The sequence below is a fragment of the Erythrolamprus reginae genome, chromosome 3, assembly GCF_031021105.1.
Source record: "Erythrolamprus reginae isolate rEryReg1 chromosome 3, rEryReg1.hap1, whole genome shotgun sequence".
Classification (NCBI taxonomy): Eukaryota; Metazoa; Chordata; class Lepidosauria; order Squamata; family Dipsadidae; genus Erythrolamprus; species Erythrolamprus reginae.
This window is the reverse complement of record NC_091952.1, coordinates 202,400,702-202,419,991: the sequence shown is the minus strand read 5'-3', so window position 1 is coordinate 202,419,991 and position 19,290 is coordinate 202,400,702. Positions and strand designations below refer to the sequence as shown.

Here is a 19,290-nt window from a genome sequence, read left to right as displayed (position 1 = left end):
AAAGTCCTGAGATCACCCACAAGTTCTCTCTACAGTTGCTTCTCCTCAATTGACTGAATGACAGAGTTCAGAAAGACAAGGGTATAGATGTATTTTTGCTTTAATTGCAATGGATTTGCATATTCCCTTTTTTAATCCCTTTCAGAAATTGCTTGTTAACTAGTTTTCAACTAGTAGGAATCTCTGGATCAACAGGTTTTACAGCACTGGATGATTTTCTTTCATTCTATTGTAAAAGACGTTTTAAATTCAAATTTATGGCCATGAAACTTTTTTTTTTAGTTTATTTATTGAAACATTATTTTGGAATAATGTACAAAAGAGGGGATGGGACTTTGATTTCTGAAAGTTACAAACAGGCTAATGGTCCACATGAATTTAAAATAAGATTTGGAACTAATTATAAGAATCCTTCCCAGGGAAAATGCTATTGTCAAACCTGGGTTCAAAGAATAAGCAAATGGAGAATTTTGTTTGATTCATCTTTTTTTTTTCTCCCAGAAAGGGCACATTAAAAATATAAGAGTAAAAGAATTGAATGTGAGCTTCAATTGTATTCCTACACTGATCAAATTGTTGGAGGAAGAATCAAACTCTTTGTAGCTAGCCACACAAGAAGCTTTGTTTAGTTTGCTTTGTTCTGACTTAAGTTGATAAATGAACCCAGCCAAGTCAACAAGCCATGGTTTAAAAATCATAGCTTGGTGCGATGTATGAATTTAGCCATTGAGAAAAGGAACTAGCTGTGGCTATATTTCCTTTGGTTTAATTACTATGAATATCATTTGAAATAGTACCATTGAATTTTATATGCATCTATTCCTTTCATGCTTTCTGGTTAGACTTTATAAACAAAATCAGCTTCAACAATTATCACAGCCCAGGAAGAATGCTAAACAATACCCTTTATGAATATGGGCCACTAGAATCTCCCCTTTGCACGCAATCTAAAAACACATTTAGGTTTTTTACACTGCAGGAGAGAAAACACAAGAATATTTTGTTCCACAACACTTCCCCCACCTTAATGAAATCTGAAATCCTATATTTATCATATAGGAAGGGAAATTAATCACAAAGAGAATAAGAGAAACATGGCATTTTTCAAAAAGCATTTGGGTCTGTTTGCAACACCTTTCCTCTAATTGTGCATATTTTAATGAGTGGCTTGCTATATAGTAGACCTAATGTTTCCTAACAATGCAATGCATGTTTCCCTAGGAAGAAGAAAGAACAAACAAGCTAACTGGATTAAACCCCAGCATGGGCTCCACCAGCACAATAGAAACAGCAACAGGAACAGCTGAGAAAGGGTTTAAGGCAGTGTTTCCCAAGCTTGGGAACTTGGAGATATCTGGACTTCAACTCCCAGAATTCCCCAGCCAGCATTCGCTGGCTGGGGAATTCTGGGAGTTGAAGTCCAAATATCTCCAAGTTGGCAAGCTTGTGAAACACTGGTTTAGGGACTTTGATGTCTAACCCTATGCACCCATTTCCCACAGAAAAGAAAACAATGGAGCCACAAAACCTGGGTGGGCATGGTCAACTCAATGTCACTCCTACCTAATCCCATGACACACACCCCTCCAGCCACACCTAGCCAGATTTTGGAGCTCCTGTTTTTTTCTGTGGGAAATGGGTTCCTCTTTCTCCCTCCCTCCTTCTCATTTCTGTTTTTCTTTCTTTCCTCCCCCTCTCTTTTATTTCTTTTTCTTTCTTCCTTTCTTTCCCCGTCTCTCTCTCTCTCTCTCTCATTTTTTCCCTCTCTCTCATTCTCTCCCTCCATCATTTCCCTATTGCTCTCCCTTTCTTTTTCTCCCCTTTTCTCTCTCATTTCTCTCTCTGTTTTTTCCCTTTTCATCTCCCTTTCTCTCTCTCTTCCCTCTTTTTCCTCTCTCTCATTCTCTCCCTCCACCATTTCCCCATTGCTCTCTCTTTCTTTTTCTCCCCTTTTCTCTCTTTTTTCTCTCTGTTTTTTCCCTTTTCATCTCCCTCTTTCTTTTTCTTTGTTTCTCTTCCTCCTCTCTCTCATTTTCCCCCTGTCTTCTGCATGCGCAGAAGCAAAATCTCACTCGGATGTGCATGCAGCTCCATTTTCGCTACTAGAGCTATGGCGTGGTCAGTACTGCTAGCAACCCGCTACTGAATAAAATGTAGACAGTCTCTCAACCTGATTCACCTCCCAAAGGCTGCAAAATTGAAGGGCAAATTTTGTAATCATATCAATGGGGAAATATATGAATTCTGATGTCAAAGCTGCAAGAGGCTGGTAGTTTATGCATACCACCTTACAACAAGATGCTTCCATGTTTCATGTTGTACCACATCAGCGCTGGGCTATGAGCCGGAATGCTAAATTGCGCTCGCCGCCGCAGCTCATAAGTTCTTGCAGGACCAGCGTGATTTTGCTGCTGCATCTGTGGAGGAAGCAAAATTGCGCATAGAACCACAGGTGCGCCCGTATTTTGGTGAGGTTTTTTGCTTCGCAATATGTTGAAACATGGGTGCACCTGTGTCTCCATGCGCAATTTTGCTTCTTCCACAGGCGAAGCAGCAAAATCGCGCTGATCCCGCAAGAACTGATGAGCCGCGGCGAGCACAATTTAGCGTTCTGGCTTGTAGCCCACCGCTGTACCACATACACAGAAATTCAGCCCATTCAAACTAAGTCAGCAACAAGACCTGAACTGTACTTACCTGTCCTAGATCCAAAGTAACATTCACTTCATCATACTTCAAAGCTAAGGAGAGCGAAGGACTTTGCCACCAACGTTCTGTTCCATCTATAGCAAAGTCTATTGGATGAGCCTTATTTGGATCAGCGCCATTGCAATAGTCGCAAAACTGGCCCTGAAACGAACATGGCAAACAAAAAGATGTAACAATTGCCACTCCGGTTTTGATGCATTAACAGAATCAAAAGTTGTAGAGTCATTTCTGCATAAATGTCTAAAACAGCCTAATTCAGAAATAAAGATAAAAATAGATTCTTCCACAGCAAAAAGTCTTGCTTGACTGCAGTTACCTGAAGCAGAATTAAGGTGTGGTTCAAAATGGCACCTTATTCTAAATAGTCAGCAATGCTCCCCTCCATGGCCAAAATTCACTAACATGTGCTTCCAAATAAGAAAATTAAAATTAAAATACTTAGAAAACTTTTAGATACTTGCTGACTAATTCAGTCTTGAACAATGCCTTCTGTGCTCCTAGCATTATCTCAGAAAGGTGTTCCTTGGGCACCTGGGCACAAGGAATCCTCAATCTGAGTATTGTATTGGCAGTTCTGTGTTAGCAAAAACTTCAGAAGAGAAGGATTTAAGGGTAGTGATTTCTGACAGTTTCAAATGGGTTAGCAGTGCAGTCAGGCGGTAGGGAAAGTAAGTAGGATGCTTGGCTGCATAGCTAGAAGTATAACAAGCAAGAAGAAGGAGATTGTGATCCCGCTGTATAGAGCTCTGGTGAGACCACATTTGGAATACTATGTTCAGTTCTGGAGACCTCACCTACCAAAAGATATTGATAAAATTGAACAGGTGAGCTACAAAAATGGTGGAAGGTCTTAAGCATAAAACCTATCAAGAAAGACTTAATGAACTCAATCTGTATAGTCTGGAGGACAGAAGGGAAAGGGGGGGGTCATGATCAAAACATTTAAATATGTTAACGGGTTAAATAAGGTTCAGAAGGGAAGTGTTTTTAATAGGAAAGTGAACGCAAGAAGAAGGAGGCACAATCTGAGATTAGTTGGGGGAAAGATTAGAAGTAACATGAGAAAATATTATTTTACTGAAAGAGTAGTAGATCCTTGGAGCAAACTTCCAGCAGACGTGGTTGGTAAATCCACAGTAACTGAATTTAAACATGCCTGGGATAAACATATATCCATCCTAGGATAAAATACAGGAAATAGTATAAGAGCAGACTAGATTGACCATGAGGTCTTTTTCTGCCGTCAATCTTCTATGTCTCTATGTTTCCTTATGGCAGGATATCTGCAGCATAGACACATGTGTTTATTTCCACGAGAGAACATTTTTTTAGATTTCTGCTGGAATTCATGGAAGCCATCTAAGGGTCTTTCTAGATTTTTGATGAAGATACATCCTTCTCAGGGGTGAAATGGTACCGGTTTGCTCATGCCTGTGGGTCATCTGAGAGCTGGTCGTAAAGGAAGTGCGAGGCTCTACCCGGACACTGCCATTTCGGTTCTTTTACCCCCTGTACATGTACAGGCAGTGGTGGCAAACGTTTTCTGCATCAAGTGCTCAAACCAGAACATGTGTACATGTGCATGAATGTATGTGATCCAGAGTACCAGAAATCTGAAGACCAGATGTCTGGTGTGCATATGCGTGTTTTTTGGGCATAAGATGTTTTAAGCTGTTTTCTTGGCTGTTTTTGGATTGAAAACAGCCCAGAAAATGGCCTGAAAACAGTCTGGAAAATGGTATTTTTCAGTTTCGTTGGTTTGTGGAATTCACTTCCAGAAGAGGTTGTTACAGCTGTCAGCCTTGATAGCTTCAAGGCAGGATTAGACAGATTCATGGATGCCAAATGTATTGGTTGTTATTGAAACAGATGTCCATGTTCCGCCTCCATGTTGGTTGAGGCAGGCAGGATTCCCTTGAATACCATTTGTTGGGGGTTAGGGGAAAGGGAGGGTCTTGCCTTCGCTTTCTGCTCAAGATCCCCATGGAAAATTGGTGGGACACAGAATGCTGAACTCAATAGGCTTTGGCCTGATTCAGCATGGCTCTTCTTATGTCCTTATGGTTTGGAAATGGCCTGGAAAATTATTTGAAAATGGCCCAGAAAATGGCCCCAAAAGGGACCTATAATGGCTCAAAAATGGCCTGAAGACAGCCTGAAACGGACTGGAAAATGCTCTGGAAAAAGGCCTAGAAATAGCCTCATTTTCCAGCACTCTGGCACCTGCAAAAACCAGCTGGCCGGCATGCCAGAAACCAGAAGTGCAGCTGGTGATGGTGCACATGTCCACAGAAAGGGCTCGGTGTGCCACCTCTGGCACCCATGCCATAGGTTCCAGGGGCAGGTTCCTCTAACGTTTCCTACCAGTGCGCTGCATGCGCATCCCAACAAGGGCCCAGCTGGCAGGAACAGTGATGCAGTGTCCATTAAATCCAGGAGCCAAAAAGGCCCAGCCTCAGTCTTTGCCTGCTGAAGGCACACTAAGACAATCTGAGTGGGTCCGATGTCACCTCTCCTACCTTGCTGACTACGCATGCGTTCACTAGGTGGGAAGGAACGCTATGTTCTCCAGTTTTCTCTCTGGTCCGACCTCAACAGGGGGTGCTATACTCATTCCTGATTGGTTACCTGTTTGACAGCTCAGTAAAAAAGGAGCTGTCAAGCAGGACCTCATCAGCTGAGAGAACACGTGTGTAAGCTGCCATGTTTGGCAACCTGTTAGCCATTTATTGTTAGAAAAAAAGAACTGTTAACCTTTAAGCCTGGCTTGCCTCAGTCATTGAGGCAAACCTCTATCCTCCATTCTGAGAATAAAACACTGATTATCTGGAATATGCTATTTTCCTCATCTATCCCTTTCCCCTAGCTAAATCGGTATATGTGTGGGCATGTTCACTTAAACATAAGAAGAGCTGTGATGGCGCAGTGGTCAGAGTGCAGTATTGCAGGCTACTTCTGCTGATCACCCGCTGCCAGCAGTTTGGCAGATCAAATCTCACCAGGCTCAGTTTTCTCAACCTTCCATCCTTCCGAGTTTGTTAAAATGAGGACCCAAATTGTTGGAGGCAATATGTTGACTCTGTAAACCATTTAGAGAGGGCTGTAAAGCACTGTGAAGAGGTATATAAGTCTAAGTTAAGTTTTATTAGATTTGTATACCGTGAAAATAATTAGAGTAATTGGTTACCTGTTTGACAGCTGAGTATAAAAGGAGCTGTCAACCAGGACCTCAGTTGTTGCCATCAGTTGAGAAAACATGCGTGTTAGCTGCCACACTTGGCAACCTGTTACAAATATTGTCAAACAGTATGACAATATATGTATTGCTGTGGCTGATTTCCCAATCTTTTGAAAGAATGCAGAAGCCCTCTTGAACCACAGTAAGAGGTAAACTACAGAAGTATTCTTGCTATGTGTCTCGATGAGGCGTTGTTAAAACTGCAGAGAAGGACTTTGATGGCTTTCCAGTTAATCATATATGCAAGCAGAATGGCATGCTTTCTTGTGCCAGTCAGTGTAGATCTGCCAAAAACCCTACTTAGATCTTGGATCTGGTACAAATTGTATTTGACCGCTTATCCAAAATCTCCAAGACAAATGTTACATAAGGAAAACTCTATTCTTTTTTATTCTAACGTATGTCAAGTCTATAACTACATTAATTATTAAACCCCAGAGCTTTTATTTCATAAATTGACAAAGAAGCATTTCTGTATATTTTTTTCCTTATGGTTGGATCATTCTTGACCAAACTGATGCTATCCAAATTTATTAATTAATTTATTATTTATTAATTAATTAGATTTCTATGCCACCCTTCTCGAGGCGAAATGTTGTGGCCAATAACTTTTAGGATAATTGGCCAATATGGATAAGAATTATGGGAAATGTAGTCTTGTAAGGTTTTCCCAGATTGGGAAGGTCTAACATGGATTTATGGAAATTCTCAGTCATCCAGGTCAGGTTGTCCCAAAGATGCTTTTTCAAAAGCCAACTGGACTTTATTTTGTTTTTTCTTGAAGATGTTTCACTTCTCATCAAAGAAGCTTCTTTAGTTTTCAGTTCTAGAACTGAAGAAGCTTCTTAGTTTTAGTTTTTCATTTAAAAAAGATTAAATTTGCAAATGTTTTTAAAACATTTTTCCACAAAAAGGCTAGTATTTACAAAGCAGGGATAGAAAGCTGCATTTGTATGCTCTGCGAGTATAAAGCCCATAAAATATTATGCTTAGTCTACCTTGCTGCTCATGGGCCTGTACCCAGTTCCTTACTCAATACTACTATCAGGCTGTCTATTCATAAGTAAATTTCTTTGAATGTAATGGTGCTTACTCCAGGACACTAAATATAAAAATATAGCTGTACAATTTGTTGTGGTTAGCTCTGGCCCAGCTCCTGCCCCAAGGAATGTGCAGGTGGATGTGGGGGAAACATCCACATGCCGCAGGCCTGTTTTGCTCCCAATGGAATCTGCCGACGAAGCCTCCTCTGACCAAGGAAGCGTGAGTGACAGGGAAGAGTGGAGTTGGCAGACAGCCCAGGAGGAGATCAATCATCTGTATCATCCCTGGATTCTGAACAAGAATTAATGACACATCCACACATGCGTAGAGTGATGAATAGGAGACAACAACTGAAGGATTATTACAAGAGAAAATGAGGCCACCTGTGGTTGGGTGGGGCTGCTGTAATTAGTGCTACAGATAAAAGTGCAGCCTGGTGTTTTAGCCTCATGGCAGTTTATCTAATTCATTGTTTCGTCAAGATTGTGGTTTTTGTGCTGTTCAAGATTGTGTGTGGACTCTCTGGACTTTAGAATTGGACTCAATTTCCCAGTGATTGGGTGAGCAATTGGATTGCATTTAACCTTTGCCTTCTGTGTACGAGAAAATCCCTTTGACATTTAAAAAGGGAGCTGTTTCTGTTTTTCTGTTTATAAAAACTTTTGGATTTTCCTTTTATCGTGTGGTGTGTGTCTTCCTGGACTAATTACCCTGTAATTACAAGCAGTTGAAACACGCAGGCAGAACAACAATTATATACGTATGGTAAATCTATAATTCTAAATGTATCCTTCAGGATATTATTACTTTTTCAAACATCTTTTTGTTCATACAAGTATTTTCTGGCATATCATATCCAATAGATATTATAAAATTCTCTAAAAAAAAGAGCTGAATCTTTTTTGTGTCTGTCTTCACGCAGAGTGACACATGTATATTCATATAAATTTATCAGAAGTCAGCTAAAATTCCTGTCGCTCAAATACATACATGACAAATTGGTTGACTTAGAAGTAGACTAGTAGCTAATTTTCAGGACAAACATCTTAAGCTATCCTTAGTGCATATGCAGAATTGATGTTGTGCAATAGTGGATCGCCTGTGTTAGATTTTATTCTTCTACTGACTCCTAACAGACAAGATCCTACAAGTTGCTGCCAAAACACCTGAAGGGAATTTATTTTCTTTAACCCAACCCTGAAAAGATGTCTGTGGATTCTCCTTTTCACTATAACAAAAAGAGGCTGGTAATATCACAATATTGTTGCCCCATGACACTGCTTCGGTTATCACATTGGCCTAGGAGCTTTAAGAAAGAAACCTCTTGAGTAGTACTTTATGTTGGCTAAGGTAAGTTTTTGTGTTGATTAAAATAAGATGTTTAAACCCTTCTTGGAATGGCAGCTAATTAGTAGATTGTGATGTAGCATTGATTTATCATACACAAAAAGAAGCTAGGAATTAAGATTGAAAGACACAGGTTTCCTTTAATAAGGAAGACAATAATACAGTCCAGGACAATCTTTCTCAGCCAAATGCTTTCTAAAACTATTGGATTTCATCTCCTCTGTGTCAGCCATAACTATAAGTTGGTATGCTGGGAATAATGAGAAATGTAGCTAAACACATCATCAGGGCAACTGGTTTGGGAACACTGGTTTGTCTTCTTTATACTGGTATTATGCAGCAAATGATGAACAAAGTACTTGGACATGAAAAAAAAACTCTAAGCATCAAAGAAAAACATACTCATTGCAAAATCTGGTTTTAATCATTTTTACTAGTAAAATCAACCAAAATCTGGTTTTAATCATTTTTACAACAGCCACAATGTTGTTCATTAGAACACGGGAGGCAGAGATGAAACAGAGCAAGAATAAACAGTTTAATCACATATGTAGAATAGTTAATTTTCAGATGATAACAACAACAACATAGGGTAGATCCTGCAGTCCAGGCAACATAGATTATTCAAAACAATTCCATAGCAGTGCTCAGTTATTTTCCTTTTTGAAAGATGTACTTTAGCATCTTTTCTATATTGAAAGGCTTGTAGACCTGTTAATCAGAACAATTATAGAACCCTAGCTCTGCATCCATAAATCTGCACTGGGGAGACTTTGGGGTTTTATTTATTTTAATTTTTCGTGGCCATGTTTATGGGCAAACATCTATGAAAAGTACAAAAGATAACTTCACAACAGAGGTGTAATACAGCAATAAACAAAGAGTGAGGCACATGTAACATGGTTTTTCTGTTGCTGCCTCAGTTTGGGGAATAGTTTGTCGTTTTCCAACTTAAAGATGCTCTCCTCCTCATTGATAGTTAGAAGGTGACTGAAAAAGATCAGCTTCTGCTGGACCCTGGATTTTACTTTATTGGGGTGGGTGGATTGAGGCTAATGTATGAAACTGGCTGGGGTTAGAACTATATGTGTTTTGGTTTCTTTTGGTATATTATAGCCAAAAATATTCTTAAATCAGCAAATACCACTAATTAAAACATTACAACATCTAAGTATCAAAATAGGATATAATTACAGCTAACAAACCAGAACAATAAAACCTTTTATGCCTTGTGTGTATAAAACATAGATTTTACATGAATAAAATACGTGTGAGTTGCAATGGCGACTCTGAAACACAGACAAAGCACTAAAACCACATTGCTGCCTTTTCAATGGTATGAAAGGACTTAAAATATGGACACTATAAATGTCATTACTTATGGTACAAGGGTTAGAATCCAAGTCCGTCCTTTAGTTTAGAGCTGAGGTCTCCAACCTTGACAACTTTAAGTCTGGCAGACTTCAACTCCCAGAATTCCCTAGCAAAGGTGACTGCGGAATTCTGGGAGTTGAAATCCTCCAGTCTTAAAGTTGCCAAGATTGGAGAGCCCTGGTTTAGAGCAATGTAATGGTATCTCAGTAAAGTCATCTCCTAAGTATTATCAGACACATTCCAGATATATAAGTCACAGTATGATTGACAAAATTTATTTGGAAACAGTCTAAACTTTAATCACATATTTAATCATTGACAAATGGAACCTTCTTCCATGGAAGATAAGCTCCAAGGGAAGGCAGACCAGCAACTATTGCAGATTTTAAAACTTTCCCTATAATTTCCACATGATTCTTGACAAATGTATCTTTTTTCTTTTATGCACCTAAATTCCTTGTGTATCCAATCACACTTGGCCAATAAAGAATTCTATTCTATTCTATTCCATTCCATTCCATTCCATTCTATAATTCTGATTCATTTCCATAACAATTCTCAGTTATTTTGAAATCAAAGGTATATAAATAACTAGTAGATTTTCATTGTTTGAGGATTATTTGTATTCCTTTTAGCATTGTGACCATGATCACTGTTCTACATGCCAATAAAGAAGACTTCTGCCTGTGCCATCTCCAATACAGAACCTGTTTGGAAATTCATAATTGGGTTGCAGTACTAAATTGTGTGTCAAGAACTCTGCAGGGATTAGTCTGGGTGAGCTACAACTCTAAATAGAGTTTTAACAACTGATTCTGCAGAAGAGAGTAAGTGGGAATTTTCACAAAACAATTATGTATGGGAAAATAAATTGAAACTCTGTAGCACTCTATAGACAATAGGCGTGAATGTATATTTAATTTGGTGCCCTCTAAAGGTAAATCAGGTAAATGGGATAATTGGAAGAATGCACCAAAACCTACTGAAAATTATTCAAGCATTAGCAGGCATATATTTTTCTCATCCATTCCTGGCATCTACCTGAACAACCAAGGCTGTTTCAACCCCAGGCTGGGTTTGAAGCCTATGTCTAAATATTTATGTTGCCTGGACTGCAGTATTTACCATATGTTATAATTGTTATCATCTGAAAATTAACCAGCTGGAACTGAAGAGAGGTCCCAATTAACCTGTGAGCTCAATGAAGTGGGATAGCTTTTATCTACAAATATCAACATACCTCTAAATATTGACAGAACAGAAATTGTAAAACTTTGGACCAAGCCTAAAAATTGATCTTTTTTAAAAAAAAAATGGAGTTGAAGGCTCTTATTAATACATTGCAATACATTGCAAAATATGCCAAATTGTCTTTTCCCCCACTCCTATCTTCTTTGCTTTCTGTACTATGTAATCAGAAGTATTGGTCATTAGAAGAAGAACTTAATTTAGCCCATAGAAACACCAATCTATGCTTCAACAATGAAATTACCAGTTACCAGATGTGATTTAGACATAAGTAGCTAAATTAGATTAAATATATTTCACTATACTGTATAGAGTTGTCTGAATTTTTCTTCCCAGACCATTAGACATAGAAATTGAATTGGTGCAGTTTTGATCTAAACCTCTAATGGGGAAACTATCTAATCTACTATATAAATATTATAATAGAATAGACTATTCTATTTCTTACTTGTATCCTATGACAATGTTATGATTCTTGACAAATGTATCTTGTCTTTTTATGTACGCTGAGAGCATATGCACCAAAGACAAACTCACTGTGTGTCCAATCACACTTGGCCAATAAAGAATTCTATTCTATTCTATTCTAAATTAAACTCAATCACTTTACATAGCACTTCCTGTTGATATACATTGGAACTACACTGGTCAAAAAAATAAAGGGAACACTTAAAAAACAGAATATAAATTCAAGTAAATCAAACTTCTGTGAAATCAAACTGTCCACTTAGGAAGCAACACTGATTGACAGTCAATTTCACATGCTGTTGTGTAAATGGAATATTCAATGAGAATACTTCATTCATTCAGATCTAGGATGTGTTATTTGAGTGTTCCCTTTATTTTTTTAATTAGAATTAGAATTAGAATTCTTTATTGGCCAAGTGTGATTGGACACACAAGGAATTTGTTATTGGTGCACATGTGTACATAAAAGAAAAGATACATTTGTGAAGAATCATGAGGTACAACACTTAATAATTGTCATGGGGTACAAATAAGCAATCAAGAAACAATCAATATTAATACTGATCACACTAGATCAGTGCCACTGGTATTAGGAGAAGAAAAGGAGGTTTTACGTTGTCTTGATATAGACAGTTATTACAATCCTCCCATAAACGATTTCATGCCTGACCATCCAGGAAAAAAAAGTATGAGATTACTGGATCTCACCCCACAACAGTACAAGATGCTACTTTAATAGTTCCTAGTACCTACTAAAAGAAAAGTAACTAATCCAATATCCAATTTCGAAGTCCTATGAGTGCTGCTTCTCTTTCTGTTCTTCTTCCCAATCTCGCTAGCCCCAACTCTGAAGTACTGTACTACTTTTTGTCTAAAGTAGTGTTGGGTCTCCTCCTGCCCAAGCAGGGGGTTGGACTAGAAGACCTCCAAGGTCCCCTCCAACTCTGTTGTTATTGTTATTGTTATTAGTAGCAGTAGTAATAATACCTTCCGAACCATCTTCCAAATACCTTCGGAACTGTCTTCTGCTGCACGAATCCCAGCGACCGATAAGGTCCCACAGAGTTGGCCTTCTACAGGTCCTGTTGACTAAACAATGTCGTCTGGCGGGCCCCAGGGGAAGAGCCTTCTCTGTGGCGGCCCTGGCCCTCTGGAATCAACTCCCCCCAGGAGATCAGAAAAAAAAACCCACCCTCCTTGCCTTTCATAAGCTACTGAAGACCCACCTATGTCACCAGGCATGGGGAAATTAAGATACCCCTGGGCTTATATTGATTATATTACATGATTGCGTTGCATGATTTTAATAATTGGTTTTTAGATGTCTTTTAATATATTGGATTTGTTACATTGTTGTTTTTGTTGTGAACTGCTCCGAGTCTCCGGAGAGGGGCGGCATACAAATCTAATAAATTATTATTATTATTATTATCATTATTATTATTGTTGTTGTTGTTATTGTTGTTATTAATATTGTTTTGTAGTTGTTGTTGTTGTTAATTATTATGAAGAAGAGCTGCTGCTACTACTACTACTACTACTACTACTACTAATAATAATAATAATAATAATAATAATAATAATAATAATAATTCATTAGATTTGTATGCCACCCCTCTCCGAAGACTCGGAGCGAAGTGGTAGTAATATCTCGTCGTGACCCACCCACCCCATCCCCGCGGTCACTTCTCTCACCTGAATGGTTCGTCCGTCGGGGGAAGCAGCGGGTCCCCCCACCAGCTTGCAGAAGAGCTCTAGGCGGGGCCTGCCACTCTCGTCCTGGCCGCAGGTGGCCGTTGCCCAGATGCGGGTCGCCTCCGCCAGGTTGAAGTAAGGCGGGTGGAGGAGGAGGCTGCGCGCCCTGTCCCCGGGAGAAACCGAGAGGGAGCCCGCGGGAGGGCAGCAGGACCAGAGCGCCAAGGCGATCCCCGCCAACGCTGCGCCCGGTGCCCGTCGAGCCGCCGCCAGCCGGGTCCTCCTCGCCATCTTCGCAAAACCCTTCGCTGGATTTTGTTTACGCCGTCGGCGGGATCGAGCGGTGCGAGAGGGACGGCCCGCCTCCGCCCCTCCCGTGCCCCCTTTGTGCTCAGATGAGCTCTGAGGGCACTGAAAGGGAAGCAAAGGGGAGGAGGGGGAGGGGGAGGAAGAGACACCCTCCCGCTGCTTCGCTGCCACTTGCGCGGGATCGCCAGGGGAAACGCCGCCCGGGGAGAGGAGCTCGGACCTCGTGGGTCCTGAGGCGGCGGCCTCGGCAGAATAAAATGTCAAAAACCACCTGCAGCTGGCGCTTGCTTCGTTAGCGGGCAGCCCCGGTCCCCGTCGTTGACGTGAGGCGAGGACTGAGGAAACGCGTCACTCATTGCTGGCTGCAGACCCGATCAGATTAAGGCTCGTCCGTGGCTGCGATTCTGTATCATAATAATAATAAGGAGGAGGAGGAGAGGAGGAGGAAGAAGAAGGAGAAGGAGAAGAAGAAGAAGAACTACTACTACTACTACTACTACTACTACTACTACTACTACTACAGAGTTGGAAGGGACCTTGGAGGTCTTCTAGCCCAGCCCCCTGCTTATGAAGGAGACCCTATACTACTGCAGAGAAAAAGTAGTACAGTACTTCAGAGTTGGGGTAGAGTGATTAGGAAGAAAAACAGAAAGAGAAGCAGCACTCCATAGGACTTCGAAATTGGGTTAGTTACTTTTCTTGTGGTAGGTACTACTAGGAACTTTTAAAGTCGCAGCCTGTACTCTTGGGAGGTGAGATCCACTCATCTCAGACTTCTTTCCCCCCCTGGATGGGCAGGCATTGAAATCGCTTATGGGAGGATTGTAATAGCTGTCTTCATCAATAAAACGTAAAACATCAGTTTCTTCTCCTAACAGCTAATGAAATAACAACAGAGTTGGAAGGGACCTTGGAGGTTATCCAGTCCAACCCCCTGCTTAGGCAGGAAACCTATACTACTTCAGACAAATGGTTATCCAACATCTTTGCAGGGTCTGCGGAACAGGGTGGCATAGAAATAAAATAAATAAAAATAAATCTTCTTTAAAAACTTCTAGCATTCACAACTTCTGGAGGCAAGCAGTTCCACTGATTGTACTGTCAGGAAATTTCTCCTTAGTTCTAAGTTACTTCTCCTTCCACCCATTGCTTCTTGTTCTACCCTCAGGTACTTTGGAGAATAGGTTAACGCCTTCTTCTTTGTGGCAACCCCTGAGACATTGGAACACTGCTATCATGTCCCCCCTGGTCCTTCTTTTCATTAAACTAGCCATGCCCAGTTCTTGCAACCATTCTTCATATATTTTAGCCTCCAGACCCCTAATCATCTGTCCAAGTTTTGTGGAATTTTCCCAGCGGTGGGCTATGAGCCGGAAAGCTAAATTGCGCTTGCCACGACGGCTCATAAGTTCTTGGGGGATCAGCATGATTTTGCTTCTGCACCTGTGGAGCTAGCAAAATCACGCATGAAGCCACAGGTGGCAAAGTTTTTTTGCTTTTGCACATGTCGAAACATGGGTGCACCTGCGACTCCGTGAGCAATTTTGCTACCTCCACAGGTGCAGCAGCAAAATCACGCTGGTCCTGCAAAAACTTACGAGCCGCGGTGGTGAGCGCAATTTAGCATTCTGGCTCGTAGCCCACCAGTTGAATTTGCCTTTGAATAAATGTCCATCGGATCAGATTACTGGGTGATTGAGCCCTAGAGAGTTTAGGGGCCGAGGATGGCATTTAGGAAAAACAAGAAAATTTCTTCAGAAAATACTTTTTACAACTTGATGCCTTGCAAAGGCTTTGGGGCTGATAACAGCATGTTAAGGATTCCCAGGCAGCTGACTTCAAACAATTCACAATTGCCCCTTTAATTGCTTCACTTGCTAAACCCTCTGGAAAATCTTCACCTCGGATTTTCAACTCAGTTCCATCTTATTGTTCTTCTTTTTAAAAAGCTGACTTCTGCAAGTCACTATTTTTGGAGGGTGTCAGGATCACCTTTCATCCACTGTGTGAAAATTAAGACATTTCCTCTGGAGCAGCTACTTCAGCATTCAAGGTTACAGCAGCATAAGAAAAGTGGCCATGGTTTAGTATAAGTGATTTTCAACATTTCTGCAAGATTAGACCAAGATAAGGCAAACAGAAGAACAGAAGAGGGCCCATATAAGGAATAAAATGTACAGATTAGACATTCAGATAAAATTACAACACTTTCCTCAGTTTATTACATTGTAAATGTATGTTGGCAAATTTTTTTTGTTCTGTTTTGGACATTGCCTTCATTTTATTTGGCATCCATTAAGTGGGAGGAACTTGCTATGCTTTGTTGTTCTAGTTTCAGAGTAGTGTTTCGCCCCTTAAACAAAATAGAAAATCTGATGCCCATTATTAAGCACAATAGTCTATCCACACCATAGATAGGTAACCCATAAGGAGTAGAAACAATCCAGCAATAAAGGGCTCCATTCTTGGTCTCAAACTGAAAATGGATCTGAGCAACCTGTCAAACATTTGTCAGGTGTTTGATAGGTTCCTCTGCACAGCCCTGTAAATGGTCATCTGAATCCTCCTTCCCAAGGAGAGACCAAGTGACCTTGATCAGGGCCATCAGGCGACACTCCACAGATGCAATAAGACCAGAGAAATAATGTCATATTGGCATGATCTAGGCCTTAACAATGACTCTGAGCTGTGTCCAATCAGATGTGTTCTTAAATTTCCCTCCAGCAGTGCGCTAGGCATCTCTGGGCCTTTTCAGCATCTTCAGCTCCTCCATAAGATGGACCATAAGAGGGCACATGGGTCTGATCCTGTTCAGAGCCTTGGCTGTTTTCTGATTCCAGGTTGTAGCCAAAGACTCCACAGGGCAGTGCTGCAGAACCTGCACATCCCCTAGCTTCTTCTGGAACTAGGGTGGGTCTATTCATTGAGGTTGGACCATTCAAATAGATCTTGTGTTCTTGCAGGAGGAGGCAGCACTGAGAATCTCCCAGCCCCCAGGGCACCTTCTGACCTGAGAGGATAATGACATATCCACTACCAGAACAGGTTGCTACTGCTCCAATAATTATATCTGGAGTTGTATGAGTTTTATAGTGAATCTTCTGCTTTGGAGAAAACTCATTGATTTTCCCTAACACAGTGATGGCGAACCTATGGCACGGGTGCCATAAATGGCACATGGAGCCATATCTGCTGGCACGTGAGCTGTTGTTCTAGCTCAGCTCCAACTTGTATGTATGTGCCAGCCAGTTGATTTTTGGCTCACACAGAGATTCTGGGAGGGTCTCTGGGGGGATGGAGGAAGCATTTTTACCCTTTTTCAGCTCCAGGGAAGCCTTTGGAGCCTGGGGAGGGCGAAACATGAGCCTACTGGGCCTACCAGAAGTTGGGAAACAGGTCGTTTCCGGCCTCCATAGGGTCCCTGGGGGGGGGGGAGCTGTTTTCACCCGCTCCAGGCATTGAATTATGGATGCGGGCACTTACACATGCATGATAGTGTGTGCACACATTCTTTCAGCACCCGAGGGGGAAAAATGTTCACTATCATTGCTCTAACACTTTTAGCAGCACTTCACAGAAATATAGACCCTTTATTCATTGCTGGACTACAATATCTTTTGTCACTGCTGGAATTGCTGCTAGGAGTTAAAATTCTCTCTCTCTTCTTAATTAAATATGGAGGAAACACCAAATCCATTTTTCCAAACTGTTCTTAATCTTTAAAAGTGTAAATGTATAACTTACTGTAATGCCCTGATATTAAATGATACATTAAGGAAATACGTTATAGAATATTACGGTGGGACCCAGTCATTCTCTTACAGCCCTAGGAAGAAAGCCCAGGCAAGCCACTTTTTAAAATGTTGCCAAGAAAACTGCATGGACTTGTCCCTCTAGCCACCAGGAGTCAGGATTGACTTGATGGGCCGCAACAAGAAGACTATCACACTCAAGTGGAGTCCTGTTCAAGGCTGTATTAAACACAATGAGACTATTCTTATGAAAGTTGATGCACGGCTATTCCTATGCACTTCTCTCTCTCTTTTTTTGCAAGGTGAGCACATAAAAAGCCAAAAATAACTTATGTTCTCATTAGAAACAGCTTGCAACTGAACAGATATCCCTAAAACAGGACACCAAATAACAAAGTTGGTCTACTTTTTCAGTACTGTACATGAAATTCTTTTTTTTCCTGCTAAACAATAGTTTCAGTGTCTGATCTGTAGTTATTCATAATCATATGTAACACAATGACTTTTAGTAGAAACCTTAGCAGATGGTTCGAGCTGGCGGCAGAGGTGGAGATAGATATCCAGAGAAGCCAACGGGAGAAAAGCCCCTCCCCCAGGGGAGAGAGGGTCCTGAAGACAAGGGGCGTACATAAGTGCACTGGTGTGCCTTTCATCCCCTGTCCAATTGTCTTTCCTTTCTCTCACTTATCATATATATTTTCTTTTTTTCATATATCCTCTCCTCTAAGTTCACTTTACCCTTATATATATTACTACATGTCTATTTTTCTTCCTATGCATTTGTGTACAGTATTGGACAAATGAATAAATAAATAAATAATATTTTTATTTGATCTGTGATTTTGATTTCTGGGTTTTTCCAACCAGCTTGTGCTAAATTTCCTGACTTTCTTCCTCAGGGTTGTTTTTTAAATAGCTGCAGATGTTTTGGAATTACCAACATGCATGGATTAGAGGTTCTGAGGTTTTATTTTTGCTTTCAGCCAAATTCCTGGTGGAACACCTTTATTTGGGGAAGCCGCATGTATCAGGGTTTGGACAGCAGGTCGATCAACAGTGCTTCTGTCCCTGGTTTAATCTGGGATGGAATTCAGTCAGAAGTCTAGAAGCCAGAATTCTGCTATCCAGCTTTGCATCTTTACACAATGTTCCACTAGAGCCCTTAAATTAAGTTCTGCAGAACTATTTTGTAAATGTGGCAAAGAGAAGCTTTTGGCTTATTGTCCTGACAAAACTTTAAGAGTTGGTTTCTAATCTAAAACACACCGGGAAGTTGTACATGCTATTTTAATTCAGGAAAGCAAAGTAAGAAAGATGAAAGAGCCATCTTTATATGTAGCATTTCAATATTTGGCTTTTTATTATTTGGAAAAAATGAAGCACAAAATACATTATATTTTTCCCCTACTATGTAACTGGAGTTTTACCCAGACCAACGTAAAGAAAATAAACCCTTGTCAGTCCTCAAAAATATAATAAAAATAGCCTGAAAATCTTGCACTGAGCAGAAAGTGACTTGAAAGAACTGAAAGAATAAGCCTCTTGCTATAGAAAGTCCAGAACTGACCTGTATTATCTACTGATCTTCCAAAATCTACATATTATATTTTATGCCAACAAGTACTGATAGAGAATAATGGACATCAGCAACTCCAGTCTATTTTTTTAAGTGACAGATTGCCAGCTTCTATCTTGTCATATATATATGTGTGTGTGTGTGTGTGTGTGTGTGTATAAAATGGGAAAATAGTGTTAAATCTTTTGTGTTTCATATCCTGTTTTTAATAAAGTACAGTATTGCCAGTGTTCCTCCCAACCTTTTAGCTGATAAAAGTGATGACAAATGCTTTTTGCCACTGATCGACTTAAAAACATCTGATGCTGAGTTGTGCATGTTTCTATTCCAGGAAAGTTGATATGTCAATGTGCACCAATAGGGAAATAAATCTTTATAAGTGCCAATGGCTCACCTTAAATCAAAGAATCGTTGAGGAATTGCTTATGGACATCATTTAATAGATTTATACACAGTTAATGTTTCTTATATTCTCCAGATGGAGAGAGAGATCTAGGTACTATGCAAGCATCAATATGTTTTCTTCATTG

General features: G+C 40.4%; 1 protein-coding gene across 1 annotated transcript in view; it reads right to left on the bottom strand.

The window, feature by feature from the left end:
* The window catches only part of LAMA3 (laminin subunit alpha 3), a 173,899-nt gene extending 160,480 nt beyond the window's left edge, over positions 1 to 13,419 (bottom strand). Inside the window, exons 1-2 of the mRNA XM_070747653.1 lie at positions 13,124 to 13,419; positions 2,698 to 2,850 (exon numbers count right to left, since the gene is read on the bottom strand). Coding sequence (XP_070603754.1) covers positions 2,698 to 2,850; positions 13,124 to 13,414 — 444 coding nt within the window. The 5' untranslated portion in view covers positions 13,415 to 13,419. The remainder of the gene's footprint in view (positions 1 to 2,697; positions 2,851 to 13,123) is intronic.
* Between the last annotated feature and the right edge of the window lie 5,871 nt (positions 13,420 to 19,290).